Source organism: Cyclopterus lumpus, chromosome 10 (genome assembly GCF_009769545.1).
Source record: "Cyclopterus lumpus isolate fCycLum1 chromosome 10, fCycLum1.pri, whole genome shotgun sequence".
Lineage (NCBI taxonomy): Eukaryota > Metazoa > Chordata > Actinopteri > Perciformes > Cyclopteridae > Cyclopterus > Cyclopterus lumpus.
This window is the reverse complement of record NC_046975.1, coordinates 24,583,894-24,603,893: the sequence shown is the minus strand read 5'-3', so window position 1 is coordinate 24,603,893 and position 20,000 is coordinate 24,583,894. Positions and strand designations below refer to the sequence as shown.

General features: G+C 46.9%; 2 protein-coding genes across 3 annotated transcripts in view; both read right to left on the bottom strand.

Annotated features, from left to right (window-relative positions):
* LOC117737853 (protocadherin-1-like) overlaps positions 1–5,445 on the bottom strand; it is a 54,558-nt gene extending 49,113 nt beyond the window's left edge. For both annotated transcript variants that reach the window (XM_034544065.1, XM_034544064.1), the window contains exon 1: positions 4,758–5,445. The gene's annotated coding sequence lies outside the window, so the exon portion shown is untranslated. The remainder of the gene's footprint in view (positions 1–4,757) is intronic.
* A 732-nt stretch (positions 5,446–6,177) lies between these two features.
* LOC117737252 (basic proline-rich protein-like) overlaps positions 6,178–20,000 on the bottom strand; it is a 20,640-nt gene continuing 6,817 nt past the window's right edge. Inside the window, exon 2 of the mRNA XM_034543022.1 lies at positions 6,178–7,875. Within this exon, the coding sequence (XP_034398913.1) occupies positions 6,178–7,875 (1,698 nt within the window). The remainder of the gene's footprint in view (positions 7,876–20,000) is intronic.

Below are 20,000 nucleotides of genomic sequence, written 5' to 3'. Positions count from 1 at the left end.
GTGTGCGTGTGTGTGTGTGTGTGTGTGTGTGGTCCCCTCTGCCCTGAAGCACAAAGGGGATTACTCTAATGACTCCATTCACTACCATTGTTTGATCCACACACACAATTCAGAGGCAGCAGCCAACTGTTACCAGTGTGTGTGTGTGTGTGTGTGTGTGTGTGTGTGTGTGTGTGTGCGTGTGTGTGTGTGTGTATGTGTGTGTGTCATTTGGGGTTCAAGGTAGAACATTCTGAAACAGTCACGGTGTTTATGAAGTTTTCTCCTCCAGTATCCAGCAGTGTTTAGACCAACAGGAGGAGAGCTAGTGACGTTAGCTAGTGACGTTAGTAGCACCGCTAACAGAGAACCAGCGGAGGTTCACTTCAGTTACATGATGCGTTCAGGCTCTGCTCAGTGAAAATGAGTACTGGCTGAAGGTAAATGATAACGTTCTCAGACAACGGAACACACCTGAAGACACCTGAACACACCTGAAGACAACAACTGAAGACAACTGAACACACCTGAAGACAACTGAACACACCTGAAGACAACAACTGAACACACCTGAAGACACCTGAAGACACCTGAACACAACTGAAGACACCTGAACACACCTGAAGACAACTGAACACAACTGAACACACCTGAAGACACCTGAAGACAACTGAACACACCTGAACATACCTGAAGACAACTGAACACACCTGAACACACCTGAACATACCTGAACATACCTGAACACAACTGAACATACCTGAAGACACCTGAACATACCTGAACACACCTGAAGACAACTGAACACACCTGAAGACACCTGAACACAACTGAAGACACCTGGAGACAACTGAACACACCTGATGATACCTGAAAACAACTGAACACACCTGAAGACAACTGAAGACACCTGAAGACAACTGAACACACCTGAAGAAAACTGAAGACACCTGAAGACAACTGAACACACCTGAAGACAACTGAACACACCTGAACATACCTGAACACAACTGAACATACCTGAAGACACCTGAACACACCTGAAGACACCTGAACACACCTGAACACACCTGAAGACACCTGAAGACAACTGAACACACCTGAACATACCTGAAGACAACTGAACACACCTGAACACACCTGAACATACCTGAACACAACTGAACATACCTGAAGACACCTGAACATACCTGAACACACCTGAAGACAACTGAAGACACCTGAAGACACCTGAAGACAACTGAACACACCTGAACATACCTGAAGACAACTGAACACACCTGAAGACAACTGAACACACCTGAACACACCTGAAGACAACTGAACACACCTGAAGACACCTGAAGACAACTGAACACACCTGAACACACCTGAACACACCTGAAGACACCTGAACACACCTGAAGACACCTGAACACACCTGAAGACACCTGAAGACAACTGAACACACCTGAACACACCTGAACACACCTGAACACACCTGAAGACACCTGAAGACACCTGAACACACCTGAAGACACCTGAACACACCTGAAGACACCTGAAGACAACTGAACACACCTGAACACACCTGAACACACCTGAACACACCTGAAGACACCTGAACACACCTGAAGACACCTGGAGACAACTGAACACACCTGAAGACACCTGAACACACCTGACCAACGCGTCCACACCTTGTGCACATAGTTTGTGAGCAGCAGACAAAGAGCTGACTCACTGGTTCTAAATGGTTGTTAATGGTTTCGGTGCGTGGGATCTAACATGTGACCTAACAGCTGACAGGATGTACTGTCTACACACACACGCACACACACACGCACGTGCACACGCACACACACACGCACACACCAGCAGAAGGGGATTATGGGAGTAGATGGCGGATGAACAGCTGGTACGAAGTAAAGATCAGGAATGGTTTTAAATCCACTGAAACGTATTTATTCCACATGTCCGACTTCACAAGGACGAACTGCACCTGCCGAGCACCTGAACGCACCACCGACATGTCAGATCGCATAGCCAAGGAGTCCATTAGATAATAATGTACTTTTCTTCAGGTGGTTCCTTCTCCTCAGACCCAAAGAGACGAGAGGACCAGGTTTCACTGTATCGGCTCTGGAGGCGTTCAGCCGCCTCCAGAGCCGATACAGTGAACATCATCAAACAGTAGATTTATTAGTTTGTTAATGCGAGTAAAACATCTACGGATATAAAAACAGATTAGAGACACGAAACAAGGACGTGAAAGAAATAAGGATATTAAAATGTTATGTAATTGTAAAAAGTAGAATTTTAAAATGTTTCCTAGTGAATATATATATTTACTCAAAAGGACCAAAAACAGTATCAATACCTACAGACGACACAAATTAGACTAAAAATAAATTAATATTGAGAGAAGAATACGCTTTTTTTTAATGTGTCGACAGTTATTAAATAATATGTAAATGAGCTTTGGCAGCAATGTAACATAAACGTGTCAATAAAGCTTTAAATGGACGTTAAATGGATCTTTGATTCTTCACAATTTAAATAATTGATCTTTATGTTACATTATTATTGTTGGCATGAACAGAAATACTTTTAAAGAACTGATACTACAGACACTACCTCCATTATATACAAATAAATACTGAAAATACTACTCATCGCCCAGTTTAACGGATTAGTTCAAATAAGGTTTAAATCATCAATACGCCCAGATGTACAGTATGTACACTGTGTGTGTGTGTGTGTGTGTGTGTTCAGGGTTTAGGTTTAGGGTTCCCTCGGGGGGTTCTAGGGATTTATAGAACCTCTTTTTTATTTTTAATCAAAGCTGAAAAATTGAACCGAGTGCAGCGCCGAGTTGGTGCATTTTATAGATTTATACGTGCATTAAAACACGTCTTTAGTGCACCGAAATAATGTTCATTTCTTTGCGTTTGCCTTTTTTTCCTTCTCCTGACATGTGGGAAAGCTTTACCTGCTCACAGTAGAATATTTATATGTAGTTATTAAAAGGTTTAGCTTCATCCGAAGGGTCTGGAGACCAGCAGGTGAAGCCTGAAACGGGCCCTCGGGTCACCTGGAGGCTTTCACCCCTTCGCTCGTCACACCTGAGCTATAAATAAATAAAAAGGCAACCTGCCGTGAAAACTATGTAATCGGAAGCATGGACATACTCCTTAATGTGTCTGTGACTGTGTGTGTGTGTGTGTGCACCCTTCCATTTCACACACACACACACACACACACACACACCAAACCCGGTTTCCACTCTCATTTTAATGACGGGCATTAACCACACAGCTCGCTCAGATCTCCAATTTTTACGCAGAAATGTGCAGAACGGACTCAGTTCGACCTCCTCCTCCTCTTTGTAATTTCATCCTTTACCCCCCCCCCCCCCCCCCCCCCACACACACACACACACACACACACACACACACACACACACACAGAGATGTGGACGGCAGGGAATATGTGGTACAAAAATTGGACCCGTCAAAGTTAGAGGCAGGGAGAGAATCGCAGAGCTTGGTATCAAACCTCCGACCTCGCCCACCGTTGCAGATAAATAAATAAAATATATATATATATATATATATATATATATATATATATATTATATAATTTATTTACAGTGGGAGACCCCCAAACGTAACCCCTCAGAAACTTTGATGAGCTCTTTAAATGGGTTTTTAGACACTGACGTCAACATTTGAACCAGATATTTTTTTGTTAGAAAAACAAAATGCAGATTTGCATGTTTCTCTACCGACACACACACACACACACACACACACACACACACACACACACACTCCGACCTAAGTATATCAGTGAAATAGGAGGATGGGGGGGGGGTCAAAGGTCAAGTGTAGGAAACCCAAGCATCGCCACCCATTTCCCACGAAGCAGCTCCTCTGAAACCGACCATGGTGGCGTTCCACTACTCCAACTGGGGATGCAGTTTGCATGTAAATACCCCCCCCCCCCCTCCCCCCTCTCTCTCTAACATGTAAAACAGGTCCACCGCCCATCCTCCCACTCTCTTCCTGCAGGACTGGAGGGACCGGCTGGACTGGATTCCGCGGTGTTGATGCACGCTCGTTCACCTGTCCAACCACCCCACTGAAACTACACCTCCACCCAGACACGCGCACAGAGGCCAGTGAACCCGATGCCACAGGTGCCCAGGAGGCCTCTGGTTTGCATGGACGTATGTGGGCGTGTGAACCATGAATGGACCTGTTGTCCCCCGACTCCAAGCAGAAACCAGGGGTCCCTGAAGGCAGCTTCGCTGTAATGTTACAGGTTATTTCACTGCCATTTTAAATTATTGTGCAGAGTCCTGCAGAAGTCTCGGATGGAGACATCATGCCCCCCCCCCCCTATGTGCACTATGTGGAGCCGTGCACGCTGCTGGACTGACTGGCTTTGGGGTTTTTACAGTTTCAGAGAGGTTAGAAACGAGGAAGCTGTGTTTTATGACTGCTAGACATGGGGGGCGGGGGGTCGATACGGATCAATACCACTATAGTGTCATGTCGGTAAAATGCCCATTAGACCCTGAATATGAACATGCGATCGATTTAAACGGAGGGTTTTACCAACAAGTGTTTTTAAACAGCAGCTCCATCATTATGTGTGTTTTAATTGAGTGAATACGGGAATAAAGTGCTCTATTCCTCCCGTATGTAGTGCGTAAAGGTGCCTGCGGGATTCAGAGGGAATATGAGTCACGTTGTGTAAAGATGCGGACCGGCTCAGCGGAGAGAAGTTCCTACCTGGACCGGGTGACAGCCGCGCGGTTACCCAGCTCTGGGCGCTCCAGCCTCGGCTACAGGCTCCGCTCCTCCTCGGTAACCAGATGGAGCCGTAAGAAAAAAAAACGAAAAATGGAGAAAAAAAAAACACCCCGAAATTAACAATCCACAACGCCGAAAAAAACAAAACAAAAAAAAGACCTTAAAACAAATCAAACAATCCAGGAGCACAAGCCAATTCCGTCTGTTAATTTATGTCCGGTTGTAATGTCGTGACCAGCGCTGCGCATCGACCCGGAGATCCGTGCTCTCTCCGGGGGAAGAGGAGGCGAAATGGGGGGGGTGGGGGGGCTGGACACCCGTGCGGACCTGGGTCACACCTCGCTGCCTACTCCGTGAGAACGTCACCACCGGGCGGCTTGTAACGACAGCATCCTCCGGCACGCTTTGTGGTGTAGTGCGGGGTGGGTGGAGGACGGAGCACCGGGACGGGGAGAGGAGAAGAAAAATGTTTTTTTTTTATTAAGGAACCCAAAAAAAACCGGTTAAAAAGAACTACACGGTCCGGTAGGTCCGGTTAGTTGCCGGCAGCTGGTTAGTTTCCACCCCGACGCGCGGTCACCGCTCTGCCGCTACTCACTCGGTCCGCCTCGCGGTGCGGCACGGAGCAGGTCGCGCGCTGCACCGTGCGATGAGAAAGTGGAGTGATTCCAAACGGCTGAGCTCGCGCTCCCTCTCTCTCTCTCTCTCTCTCTCTCGCGCTCGCTCTCTCTCTCTCGCGCTCCCTCTCCCTCCCTCTCTCTCTCTCTCTCGCGCTCCCTCTCTCTCTCTCTCTCTCTCTCGCGCTCGCTCTCTCTCTCTCTCTCTCTCTCTCTCTCGCGCTCCCTCTCTCTCTCTCTCGCGCTCCCTCTCTCTCTCTCTCTCTCTCTCTCTCTCTCTCTCTCTCTCTCTCGCGCTCGCTCTCTCTCTCTCTCTCTCTCTCTCTCTCTCTCTCTCTCTCGCGCTCCCTCTCTCTCTCTCTCTCTCTCTCGCGCTCGCTCTCTCTCTCTCTCTCTCTCTCTCTCTCTCTCTCTCTCTCTCTCTCTCTCTCGCACTCCCCCCCTCCCCTATACACTCTCTATACACTATACCCGGAGGGGGCGGGGCCAGCATCCACCCCAACAACTTAACAGTGCGCGGATTTCTCAACATTTTCTGACTTATTTATTTGTTTTCCAGACATATGGCGACTTCTCCTGGCTGCCATGTTGTTTTTCTATTAACTACCGGAGCGTTTTACCAGTTAAACGGTAACTGTTTGCGGCGGCTCGGGAGTCACAGGTCCGAGTCTCCATCAGCTGAAATGAAACGTGGAACGAATCGCATGACACTCGTGTGAATGTTATCCGCCGTACTCTCTGATTCAAACGGCCATCACAACAACCGTTAGAGTCCGCATCCTTCATTTCCACTCGCACATACAGTAATGGACGTAGCCCCCCCACTCCCCCTCCCCTCCTCCCCCGCTCTCTCTCGCTCCGCAGCGGAGGAAGAGCGTCCGTCTCTCGGGCTCTGAGTGCCACCTAAAGGCGGAGAGCGGCACTAGACGGGAAGGTGGGAGGGAGAGAGCGGGGGAGGAGGGGAGGGACGGCGGAGGGACATCGGGGGGACAGCGGAGGGACATCGGGGGGACAGCGGAGGGACATCGGAGGGACGGCGGAGGGACATCGGGGGGACGGCGGGGGGACAGCGGAGGGAAATCGGGGGGACGGCGGAGGGACATCGGGGGGACGGCGGAGGGACAGCGGGGGGACGGCGGGGGGACAGCGGAGGGACAGCGGAGGGACATCGGGGGGACAGCGGGGGGACGGCGGGGGGACGGCGGAGGGAAATCGGGGGGACGGCGGAGGGACATCGGGGGGACGGCGGGGGGACAGCGGAGGGACATCGGGGGGACAGCGGGGGGACGGCGGGGGGACAGCGGAGGGACATCGGGGGGACAGCGGGGGGACAGCGGAGGGACATCGGAGGGACATCGGGGGGACAGCGGAGGGACATCGGGGGGACAGCGGGGGGACAGCGGAGGGACATCGGAGGGACATCGGGGGGACGGCGGAGGGACATCGGGGGAACGGCGGAGGGACATCGGGGGGACAGCGGAGGGACATCGGGGGGACAGCGGAGGGACATCGGGGGGACAGCGGGGGGACAGCGGAGGGAACTCGGGGGGACAGCGGAGGGACATCGGGGGGACAGCGGAGGGACATCGGGGGGACGGCGGAGGGACATCGGGGGGACAGCGGAGGGACATCGGGGGGACAGCGGAGGGACATCGGGGGGACAGCGGAGGGACATCGGGGGAACGGCGGAGGGACAGCGGAGGGACATCGGGGGGACAGCGGAGGGACATCGGGGGGACGGCGGAGGGACATCGGGGGGACAGCGGAGGGACATCGGGGGGACAGCGGAGGGACATCGGGGGAACGGCGGAGGGACATCGGGGGGACAGCGGAGGGACATCGGGGGGACGGCGGGGGGACAGCGGAGGGACATCGGGGGGACATCGGGGGAACGGCGGAGGGACATCGGAGGGACATCGGGGGGACGGCGGGGGGACAGCGGAGGGACATCGGGGGGACATCGGGGGAACGGCGGAGGGACATCGGGGGGACAGCGGAGGGACATCGGGGGGACGGCGGGGGGACAGCGGAGGGACATCGGGGGAACGGCGGAGGGACATCGGGGGGACATCGGGGGGACGGCGGGGGGACAGCGGAGGGACATCGGGGGGACAGCGGAGGGACATCGGGGGAACGGCGGAGGGACATCGGGGGGACAGCGGGGGGACAGCGGGGGGACAGCGGAGGGACATCGGGGGGACAGCGGAGGGACATCGGGGGGACGGCGGGGGGACAGCGGAGGGACATCGGGGGGACAGCGGAGGGACATCGGGGGGACATCGGGGGGACGGCGGGGGGACCGCGGAGGGACATCGGGGGGACAGCGGAGGGACATCGGGGGAACGGCGGAGGGACATCGGGGGGACAGCGGAGGGACATCGGGGGGACAGCGGAGGGACAGCGGAGGGACAGCGGGGGGAACGCCGAACAATGATGGACGGAAGTGTGGACGTTACGGCCGCCACGAGAGCAGTTATGAGCTATAAGGACACGCAGCAGCATGTGGCGGAGGGAAGCTGTTATCTAAAGCAGCTTATATATATATATATATATATATATATATATATATATATATATATATATATATATAAAACAAATGAAGCATACGAGAAGTATCAGTAATAAGTAAGTTAACAGTTAAATGCAGAATTATAATAATAAAATCAGAATATCTATTATCTACATTTTTGTGGTCAGTTCATGACTTGTTCTTGTATTTACAATATTGTATTAAATGAAGTATTGTCAGCAAATGACGCCTAAAGTAACAAAAGTAAAAGCATTCTTTTCCTTTAACTCTTCGATGTTATGGACAATAATAACGCTCGTAAGATTATTTATTTTCTATTTTTCTTGACAGTGATATTGATATCAGCTACTTAGCTGCCATGCTAATCAAAGTCCCTGTAACTTGTTTGTATTTTGGTTCATTACAGAGACATGAAGATCACAGCTGTTGGTGAGGCGTCACTGTACCTCTGGTTCAGGATTCTCCCTTTAGCCTTTAGAACCTGTTACACATAGAACATGTTCTCCCTTTAGCCTTTAGAACCTGTTACACATAGAACATGTTGTCCCTTTAGCCTTTAGAACCTGTTACACATAGAACATGTTGTCCCTTTAGCCTTTAGAACCTGTTACACATAGAACATGTTCTCCCTTTAGCCTTTAGAACCTGTTACACATAGAACATGTTCTCCCTTTAGCCTTTAGAACATGTTACACATATAACATGTTGTCCCTTTAGCCTTTAGAACCAATTAAACATATAACATGTTCTCCCTTTAGCCTTTAGAACCTGTTACACATAGAACATGTTCTCCCTTTAGCCTTTAGAACATGTTACACATAGAACATGTTCTCCCGTTAGCCTTTAGAACCTGTTACACGTAGAACATGTTCTCTCTTTAGCCTTTAGAACCTGTTACACATAGAACATGTTCTCTCTTTAGCCTTTAGAACCTATTACACACAGAACATGTTCTCTCTTTAGCCTTTAGAACCTATTACACATGGAACATGATCTCCCTTTAGCCTTCAGAACCTGTTACACATAGAACATGTTGTCCCTTTAGCCTTTAGAACCAATTAAACATAGAACCAGTCAAACATAGAACATGTTCTCCCTTTAGCCTTCAGAACCAATTAAACATAGAACCAATCAAACAGAACATGTTCTCCCTTTAGCCTTCAGAACCAATTAAACATATAACCAATCAAACAGAACATGTTCTCTCTTTAGCCTTTAGAACCTATTACACATGGAACATGTTCTCCCTTTAGCCTTCAGAACCTGTTACACATAGAACATGTTCTCTCTTTAGCCTTTAGAACCTATTACACATAGAACATGTTGTCCCTTTAGCCTTTAGAACAAATCAAACATAGAACATGTTCTCCCTTTAGCCTTCAGAACCAATCAAACATAGAACATGTTCTCCCTTTAGACTTTTTATGTTTTCTATTTTATCAATTGTAGCTATTTTACTTATAATACTCATTTTATTTTTTTATTTTATTTAATACAATTTTAAAATACGCATTTTCAGACGTGGTCATATGGACGAGATTATTTCTGAAACTAAACGTTGCTAAAGCCTTAAATCCTAAATCCTCCCCTGACAAACAAATCCAGCTGAACATGGCTGAAGCTGTCTGTCTGTCAGGAACATGACTGAAGCTGTCTGTCTGTCAGGAACATGGCTGAAGCTGTCTGTCTGTCAGGAACATGGCTGAAGCTGTCTGTCTGTCAGGAACATGGCTGAAGCTGTCTGTCTGTCAGGAACATGGCTGAAGCTGTCTGTCTGTCAGGAACATGGCTGAAGCTGTCTGTCTGTCAGGAACATGGCTGAAGCTGTCTGTCTGTCAGGAACATGGCTGAAGCTGTCTGTCTGTCAGGAACATGGCTGAAGCTGTCTGTCTGTCAGGAACATGGCTGAAGCTGTCTGTCTGTCAGGAACATGGCTGAAGCTGTCTGTCTGTCAGGAACATGGCTGAAGCTGTCTGTCTGTCAGGAACATGGCTGAAGCTGTCTGTCTGTCAGGAACATGGCTGAAGCTGTCTGTCTGTCAGGAACATGGCTGAAGCTGTCTGTCTGTCAGGAACATGGCTGAAGCTGTCTGTCTGTCAGGAACATGGCTGAAGCTGTCTGTCTGTCAGGAACATGGCTGAAGCTGACTGTCTGTCAGGAACATGGCTGAAGCTGTCTGTCTGTCAGGAACATGGCTGAAGCTGTCTGTCTGTCAGGAACATGGCTGAAGCTGTCTGTCTGTCAGGAACATGGCTGAAGCTGTCTGTCTGTCAGGAACATGGCTGAAGCTGTCTGTCTGTCAGGAACATGGCTGAAGCTGTCTGTCTGTCAGGAACATGGCTGAAGCTGTCTGTCTGTCAGGAACATGGCTGAAGCTGTCTGTCTGTCAGGAACATGGCTGAAGCTGACTGTTCATTGGTGAAATACATTTAGTTGAGATGTTTATTAATGGACATAACTAGCGTGGTTTTGTCCATTTAACTGGATAGTTCCTGAACGCTGCACGATTTTAATTGAAATGAATTGTGAAATTAATTAAATTACCCACGACATAGGATATCAGGGATATCTGTCCATCCCAAATATGTGATAAACATAATTTAGATCCCATTACAACACCAGTCCCCTAAAACTGATGCCTTTCATACCTTTTTATTTATTTGTATAATTCGATAACCAGGTTGTTTTCCAACTTTCTCTCCAAAGCCACGCATGCGGAGCAGTTTACCGAAACTCTGCACTAATCACTCGTTATTGACCACTGGCCTTTGGAGTGGCTCGCACACCGGCTGCATATTGATTTCTTTTCTATGAACGAAAGATATCCCTCCCCGACATTAAATTATATTTGTATTGAAAACAAAGTGAGCCGTTCCATAACCAGCGTGTTAACAAACCCCACCCGCCTGGCACCGGCAGTGAGGTAAAACAAAGCCGCCCTCGTCCTGAAGACCTCGGTGGTCGGCTTCGTCTCCCAGCATGCCTCTGGGCCATTAACCTGATCAGTTGTAATATCCTTATCAATATTCTCAGCCGGCTCACATTCATAATCAAAGTTGTGAAGTTAGTTCACGGAGTTCTAAGATACCTTTTTGGTCTCAAAGTTATTCTGTTTTGTTGTTGTTTACACTTTTACATCAGTCATCTGGCTTTTTTCATGTTAGTGAAGGAATTTATTTTGTGCTTATTATATTGATTTTCATTCATTTTGTCCATTCATACACGCATCCCTCCAGGCTGAAGGAATGCATATCAACTAGCGCAGTGAGGTAATACCAGCACATTATGTATTGAGCCAATATTTACAGTGTTCCTGTTGATTTAACACGTTCATATTCAGTTAAGGCAGAAACTCCAACTTAAATCTGCTGAATCACAACTTGTTTCATCAGCCTTTCAAATCATCTCCGACTAAGCCCACAAATCTTCTCACCAGAGAACAAAAGCTCGCCGGTCTCCAGAGAGGATGACTCTAAGCCCCGCCTCTTCATTGTGGAGGAGGACAAGCGGGGGAACGAGGACACGAGCGTCTGCAGGAGGACGACTTCCTGTCTCCTTTAAACGTCAAGATGAAGGTCAAGCCAGGAAACACAGGAGACCTGTATGAAGGAAGGAACCAGAAGACAACCTACGGTTCTTTAGAGTGAAGCCAATGTTGAAGCTGCATTCTTCATCCTGACCACCAGGGGGCGACTCCTCTGGTTGTATAGAAGTCTATGTTCATGTGTTGAAGCTGCATTCTCTCTCCTGACCACCAGGGGGTGACTCCTCTGGTTGTATAGAAGTCTATGCTTCATGTGTTAAAGCTGCATTCTCTCTCCTGACCACCAGGGGGCGACTCCTCTGGTTGTATAGAAGTCTATGCTTCATGTGTTAAAGCTGCATTCTCTCTCCTGACCACCAGGGGGCGACCTCTGGTTGTATAGAAGTCTATGCTTCATGTGTTAAAGCTGCATTCTCTCTCCTGACCACCAGGGGGCGACTCCTCTGGTTGTATAGAAGTCTATGTTCATGTGTTGAAGCTGCATTCTCTCTCCTGACCACCAGGGGGTGACTCCTCTGGTTGTATAGAAGTCTATGCTTCATGTGTTAAAGCTGCATTCTCTCTTCATGTCATGTAAACAAATAATATTATTAATAAACAATTGAAATACAGGTAAAATATAAATGTTGGCTTCTTTAACAATGACACGTCGTATTTAGTACCTTTAGTACGAATGAAGAGTCTTAATGTTACGCACCTTTGTTTACACCGTGGTTTATTAACATCAACAACAACAATAATGAGACATTTCACTGCAGGTAGTGATTAATTACCGCACCTTTAAAAAAATTAATAAAATAAAACTTGCGGCTTGTCGGATGAAATAAAGGAAAACACGAGACACACGAGCAGAAACAGAACCGAGCAAAGTGAATCGTCTTCTCTACTTTATGCATTTTTAATGCAATTAGGGAACAAAACGTGACCTCGTCTCCCATCTTTTACTTCATTTGAAATGTGCAGGACACTTCTTCTTCTGTGGTTCCTCTAACGGGAGCTGAGGGACGCTGTCAAACCCTGCGAACGGGAAACCACAGACAGGAAACCGGGCTAATTATCTCGCTTTAAAAGACAACAAGAGTTATTATAATCCTCCACAGGATTAATCTAATCATCATTCATCACGAAACAAAGAAAACGGTGTTTCTGCTTCATTGATTTTAAAAAAGGTAGAAGGAGGGAAGTTAACTACGAGTCCCAGGGAGCGTTCCTATTGGTCCAATCAGAGTTTCAACAAAGTTACAGTGAATTAATAAAGTGAAGGCGTCGAGGGGGCGAGGACGAATGGAAAGACGCTGATAACAATATTAATTATTGAACTGAATTATTGCATTATTAATGGCAGAGAATGAATGAAGCGATTCAATGGAACAATAACTGGAGGTAAGTTAAAAAAATAAAAAATAAAACAGGCCCGAGTGAGGAATTTGTCCTTTTAGCGCACAAATGATTAATTTGAAGGAAACAATTATTTAATAAAAGTCTCTCCAGGCACCGAGTGGACGCCCTCCTGGTCTCAGACCCAGGACCCAAACCAGTGGTTTGATCCCATTGGGTCCAACGCTGGTGTTCCATCCCAGTATCCCAGTGTAACATTGTACTATGACATCTTGGATTTACGGGCGTCGCCATGTTGGTTTTTCTTTTGCAACCAATGAACCAAAGGTCGACCTCAAGGTCGCGGGTTCGATCCCTGCTCTCCCCACAGTTCATGTTGAAGTGTCCTTGAGCAAGGAACTGAACCCCCAGTTGCTCCTTAATAACTAAGGATGGGTCAATGCAGAGAAGAAGTTCATATATGTATCTAACTATATGTAATATGACAATAAAATACGATTGTCAAAGTTCCCCTTTATTTCTTTTTAAACAATCATAATAAAATACTGACGTATGTTTCTGAAACCTACAGATACGTTGAATCTTGATGTTTCTGAACCAATGATTCAATATTTCTTAATTTGTGCAATTGTACGTTCTGGTGTTTTAAGATCCTATTCTTTATTTTTAGGTTCGTGCAACACAAACCCACAACTTTAGGTTTAGTAGAAGATCTTTGTTCTCTTTGTTCTACACAGGACCCAAACAGCCGTCTCCTGGGTGAAAGTCCTGTGTGACTCATCGGTCCACCTCAACCTCAAACCTCAGGTGTCCCCCAAAACCAGAATGTCCACGCAGTCCTGTAGTCTGGTTTCATGAGACCAGGAGGTTTAAAGGTACTGGGCCTCTGAAGCCGTTCTGGTTGGATAGTTCACATCATGTGACCATGTGATGGTTTTATATTGTTGTTTGCTGTAATATAAAGATTGTCCTTCATAGGAAGCTTTTTTGATTTGGTTTCTGAGAGATTTCAAAGGAAGGCGGTTCTTAAAGATGGAGCTTCCAGGCTTGATGCTAAGCTAGGCTAAACCTTCCCTGAGCTCACAAACCGTGGTCTCGTCTGAATCTGGATTAAACAGCCCTCTTGAATTGGAGTGCAGCAGCAACCAGCCGGAGGTCAGAGGTCATCCAGGAGGCGTCTTCTTCTTCTCTCCGGCCTCCGCTTTGATGCACGAGCGGTGATCTGTAATCCGCGTCCGCTACCTGCTGCTAACGAGCCGAATCAATTAGACGGTAAACATCTATCGATAAGATCAGATGAAACGTTATTGATCCCTGAGGGGAAATGTGGAAGAGGAAAAGCACAGAAGAAGCTACAGTTGGAAATGTACCACAGGCGATGTGAGATGAATATGAATCGCAGCTCTCAGTTCGGCGTGACAGAAGAACAATGGGACGGGAAAAAAACCAAAGCTGTGACAATTAATGCAATATTTGCAGTATGAAAGAGTGACACATTGGTTGCACAAACACACACAGTTTACAAATGAGATTAACCTCCAGAGCTTTCTGTGCGAGTGTGAAATGTAGAGCATGAATAATGAATCTGCTGGAAGCCGATCATGTCGGGGGGGGGCACCTGTACCGGGAGCCAGAGGAGGGTCACTGACGTATCCCCACAGCTGGTGGAGGGACGAGCAGGGAATGTGGTGCGTTCGAGGTCCCCAGAGGATAACGCCGTCTGACTTGGGGGGGCGTGGTTATGTGGCATCGAGTGTTCATCGCGTTCTTCTGTTGGACCCGCAGACTTTGACCTCTAACCTTTCCAAAGACGCCTTTAAATGCAAGTCTGTGTGTGTTGGAAGGGGCTCTTATTGACCTTTAGAGGGAACAATGAGAAGATATGGCAACCCCTCTTGGATTATGGGAAATCTTCCATTGCACCAACTTGAAGGCTTTGGTTTTGGATGTGATTGAACACCTGGACTTCGGAACGAGATGCTCTCTCAGTGGTTGTTTAGTTGTTTGAGGTGTTTGTTTGTTGTCTTGTTGACTGTGTACTGGTATTAATTATTTAATTGCTACGTGTCACCTGTCTTTAACAGAGTTCCTCAGTTCACACCTGGCGTTAGATTGGGATCTGATCTCAGTTCCTCGTTCTATATTAGATAAAATGTTCACTCTTTATCAGAATCACAGTAACATCAACCGTTGGTTTCTGAACCGCCATTTGGAAGCCTTGAGTTTGGCCGTTGCCATCTTGGTGAACGTCGCCATCTTGGTTTTTGAACGTCGCCATCTTGGTGAACGTCGCCATCTTGGTTTTTGACCGTCTCCATCTTGGTTTTTGAACGTCGCCATCTTGGTTTTTGACCGTCGCCATCTTGGTTTTTGAACGTCGCCATCTTGATTTTTGAACGTCGCCAACTTGGTTTTTGAACGTCGCCATCTTGGTTTTTGAACGTCGGCATCTTGATTTTTGAACGTCACCATCTTGGTTTTTGACCGTCGCCATCTTGGTTTTTGACCGTCGCCATCTTGGTTTTTGACCGTCGCCATCTTGATTTTTGAACGTCGCCATCTTGATTTTTGAACGTCGCCATATTGGTTTTTGAACGTCGCCATCTTGGTTTTTGAACGTCGCCATCTTGGTTTTTGACCGTCTCCATCTTGGTTTTTGAACGTCTCCATCTTGGTTTTTGACCGTCTCCATCTTGGTTTTTCGCCATCTTGGTTTTTGAACGTCTCCATCTTGGTTTTTGGCCGTCGCCATCTTGGTTTTTGACCGTCTCCATCTTGGCTGCTTTATGGTCTGTTTGACTCTTAATGACCATAATTTACTAAATGAACATCACGCTGTATTGAAGAAGACTTGAGACTAGAGATTGAGACCAAAAACTAATGTTTACAATGTTTACAATGTTTACGTAATACATCAGGTGCGGGCTGCACGGTGGCGTCGTGATGAGCTCTGCAGCCTCTCAGCAGGAATGTGGTCCAGACCCCCTGAGGAGGAGGCGGTCTGACCCCGATGCGTCCTCCACGTGTTTTGGGTGCGTTCACACCTTTGAGCTGCCGAAGCCTCAGAGCCAGCCAGGTGTGAACGGAGGACACATTTCATCTGCTTCGCCATCAGTGTGTTAGCGTGGAGAGCGTTTAGTCGTCTCCGTGCGTATAAATAACTCGTCTGCATTCAACATCACACTCTTCTAATTGTCGGCAGCCAGACTCGTACGGCGCCGCGACTCCACGGGAAGATCTGCTCTCTGACATCAAACAACATTTGTGGTGGAAAGCAGCTCCTAACGAGTCGCATTACAGAGAAGCAGCAATCAGAGTTATTCTTTCCCAGTTGATGGAACGATATTATCTGTTGTCTGCATCCCTTATTTTACAAAGAGCCCCGGAAAATAAGATGCTGCAGCAGAGCATTAATGGAGGGTTTAGATCATATGAACTAATTATGAACAGTAGCATTCATGTGCTCGAGTCTGTGGTTCACAGGCTTGTTTGAAAACAACGAATGAAACCACAATGTGCTGTTTGTTCAGTCTGAACACAAGCTGGTAACCAACGTGGGAGAAACGTGAATCCAATTGATTTAAACCGCTTATTTTACATGATTACGCAATCAGGTCGTATTCCTCTGCATACAAGTCTAATGCACTGTTGTCTGTGCGTCTAAGAACGGATTATCTTGAACGCAGCATGACCTTTTTTATGACCCTCTCACCAACATTTGAACAATATTAGTCAGAATAAAAGGTTGCACGTGTTTTAATCACATCTCAGCATGCATCGATATCTACGTGTCGTCGTTGTGGAGAAACAGTATTAAATATGAAGAGATGTAAGATTTGTGAGGCTCAGTAAGTATTTGACATTTAACACGAGTTGTAAAACTACTGCTGTTTATAAAACTACACGTTCATGCAAAGTCATGAATTTACTTTCGTGTGATGAACGAATCTCAAAATAAATAAAAACTAATGAATGAAAATGTTTTATGAGTATTGCTTGGGGGTACGAAGACGTCCACCGTGGTGGTTCTTCTGTCTCCGTGTTCATGAATAATCAGATCAATACGAAGAGGGGACTCAAACTAAAGCAATAGGCTTTTCTTTTCTGTCTAATTATTTCAGAGGACGAAAACACTCTTTGGTTGAATTGCTAATACATAATAAAATAATACATTATATCCATATTTAGTTCATCTTTAAGAGGTCACAAGTCTGTCCTCAAGTTTGTTTCACTTCAATTCAACTCAGTTTATTTTGTATAGCCCAATATCACAAATCACAAACTCCCCTCAGAGGGCTTTACAATCTGTACACATACGACATCCCTGACCTTTGACCTCACATCGGATCAGGAAAAACTCCCCAAAAATAACCTTTGACAGGGAAAAAAGGGAAGAAACCTTCAGGAGAGCAACAGAGGAGGATCCCTCTCCCCGGATGGACAGATGAATAGATGTCATGTGACCAGATGAACAGAGTTACAGAGTTACATAAACACATTACATGAATATGACAATGTATGAATGGAACTCCAATCCATGAAACAGAAGGAGGTAGAGAGGAGGGGGGGCGGGGCATCAGCAGGGCCAAGGTGGGAGGCCGGCTCACCAGCATCAGACACCTCCAGGTCCAATGGACCCTATGAGACGTGAAGTCACAACGACTCCGGGGAGGAAGCAGAGTTAATAAGGTGCAATGGAGAGATGTAAATTCATCCATAAGGAGAGAGAGAAGAGGAGAGAGGTGCTCAGTGTATCCTAAAACATCCCCCAGCAGCCTATAAGCCTATAGCAGCATATCAAGGGGCTGGACCAGGGCAAACCTGATTCAGCCCTAACTATAAGCACTATTAAAGAGGAAAGTCTTAAGTCTATTCTTGAATGAGGTGACTGTGTCTGCCTCCAGGACTGAAAGTGGAAGCTGGTTCCATAAAAGAGGAGCTTGATAACTGAAGGCTCTGGCTCCCATCCTACTTTTTAGGACTCTAGGAACCACAAGTAGCCCCACATTTAGTGAGCACAGCTCTCTAGTGGGGCAATATGGTACTACAAGCTCCTTAAGATATGATGGTGCATCACCAATCAAGGCTTTGTAGGTGAGGAGAAGAATTTTAAATGTGATTCTTGATTTTACAGGGAGCCAGTGCAGAGCAGCTAATACAGGAGTCATGTGATCTCTTTTCTTAGTTTTTGTGAGTACACGAGCTGCAGCATTCTGGATCAACTGGAGGGACTTAAGAGACTTATTAGAGCAGCCTGATAATAAGGAGTTGCAGTAATCTAGTCTGGAAGTAACAAACGCGTGAACCAGCTTTTCTGCATCTTTTTGAGACAAGATGTGTCTGATTTTTGAAATGTTACGTAGATGAAAAAATGCAATCCTTGAGATTTGCTTCACGTGGGAGTTAAAGGACAAGTCTCGGTCAAAGATAACTAGAGATTCTTTACAGTGGTGTTGGATGCCAGGGCAATGCCATCTACAGAAACCACATCGCCAGATAATTGATCTCTGAGGTGTTCAGGGCCAGTAAAATAACTTCAGTTTTGTCTGAGTTTAACATCAGGAAGTTGCAGGTCATCCATGTTTTTATGTCTTTAAGACATTCTTGAATTTTAGCGAGCTGGTTGGTCTCCTCTGGTTTGATCCATAGATATAATTGAGTATCGTCTGCATAGCAATGAAAGTTTATGGAGTGTTTCCTGATAATGTTGCCCAAAGGAAGCATATATAAGGTAAATAAAGAGTCGAAGACTTCAATAAATGGATCCAAAACGGACCAGAATGTTTGATGGGGGTCAAGTGGAAGATCTGGTCTGACGGTGGTGAAACAGGAAAGATGGGAGGGTCACTGAAGTCAAAGAGAGTTCATCCTCTGGGGATCATTCATACCCACAAACCACTTCAAGTAAATCCAGCCTCTAGTTTTCCAGATGGAGAGCTGGTGGCGCAGGAAGTTTGGTCTGATGGTGGCGCTAGAGAGGAGACATCTGGAGGTATCGGATGTATTTTCGAACCATCCTCTTCTGAGCATGAATAATGCTCATGTTTAGAGTTTCATGGGCTTTTCTTTGTCAGAAAGCTGATATATGTTTATATTTATATATATATATATATATATCTTCCTCCCCAGAAGCCGTGACCACGTCACTTTTCCTGCAGGACCTTCTGAAACAGGAAGTGAGGACTCCTCCCCGATGAACCGTGGCGGTGGTTGAGCTTTCGGGAGCGTCTCGGGGTCGATGCGGTCCATCGGCGACGGCGAGGACGACGTCTCGACTTCTGTCCGCCACATGAAGCGTCCCCTCTGGCAGAAGCCCACGCTAATGCTTCCTGGTGACATTTAGATGAAAGGTGAGCGGGAGAAGGTTCGGTAAACCCGCCGTTGACCTTTAACCCCCTCGTCATGGAAGTCGAGCCGCAGCCAGTGAGCCTGACATTTTCCCGGCGGAACACTTTATTCGGCTAATTAACCCGTTAGCCGGATGACCCGCCGCACAAAAGGAGGAGGAAGAAAAGGACGAGACGGACAGGAGACGGGTTTATTTTCTGTATGTTTCTTTATCAACTTATTCTATAATATTTACAGAATTGAAATTGTAAAATAAGTGAAAAACAAGAGACGTCCTCTGCCAGTAACAACAGGTTATATCACGTAAACGTGTTCTTCAGTCACACGTCTCCACGGACTTCAGTTCGTCCTTTGGATGCTTTTGACCTCCTTGAGCTGTCGGCAACACCTCCTTTCTCCTCCTTTCTCCTGACCACCAGGGGGCGACTCCTCTGGTTGTATAGAAGTCTATGCTTCATGTGTTAAAGCTGCATTTTCTCTCCTGACCACCAGGGGGTGACTCCTCTGGTTGTATAGAAGTCCATGCTTCATGTGTTAAAGCTGCATTTTCTCTCCTGACCACCAGGGGGCGACTCCTCTGGTTGTATAGAAGTCCATGCTTCATGTGTTAAAGCTGCATTCTCTCTCCTGACCACCAGGGGGCGACTCCTCTGGTTGTATAGAAGTCCATGCTTCATGTGTTAAAGCTGCATTATCTCTCCTGACCACCAGGGGGCGACTCCTCTGGTTGTATAGAAGTCTATATGAATGACTCTACTTCTCTTGATGTATTCCCTCAGTAAACATTGTAAACATTAGTTTTTGGTCTCAATCTCTAGTTTCAAGTCTTCTTCAATACAGCGTGA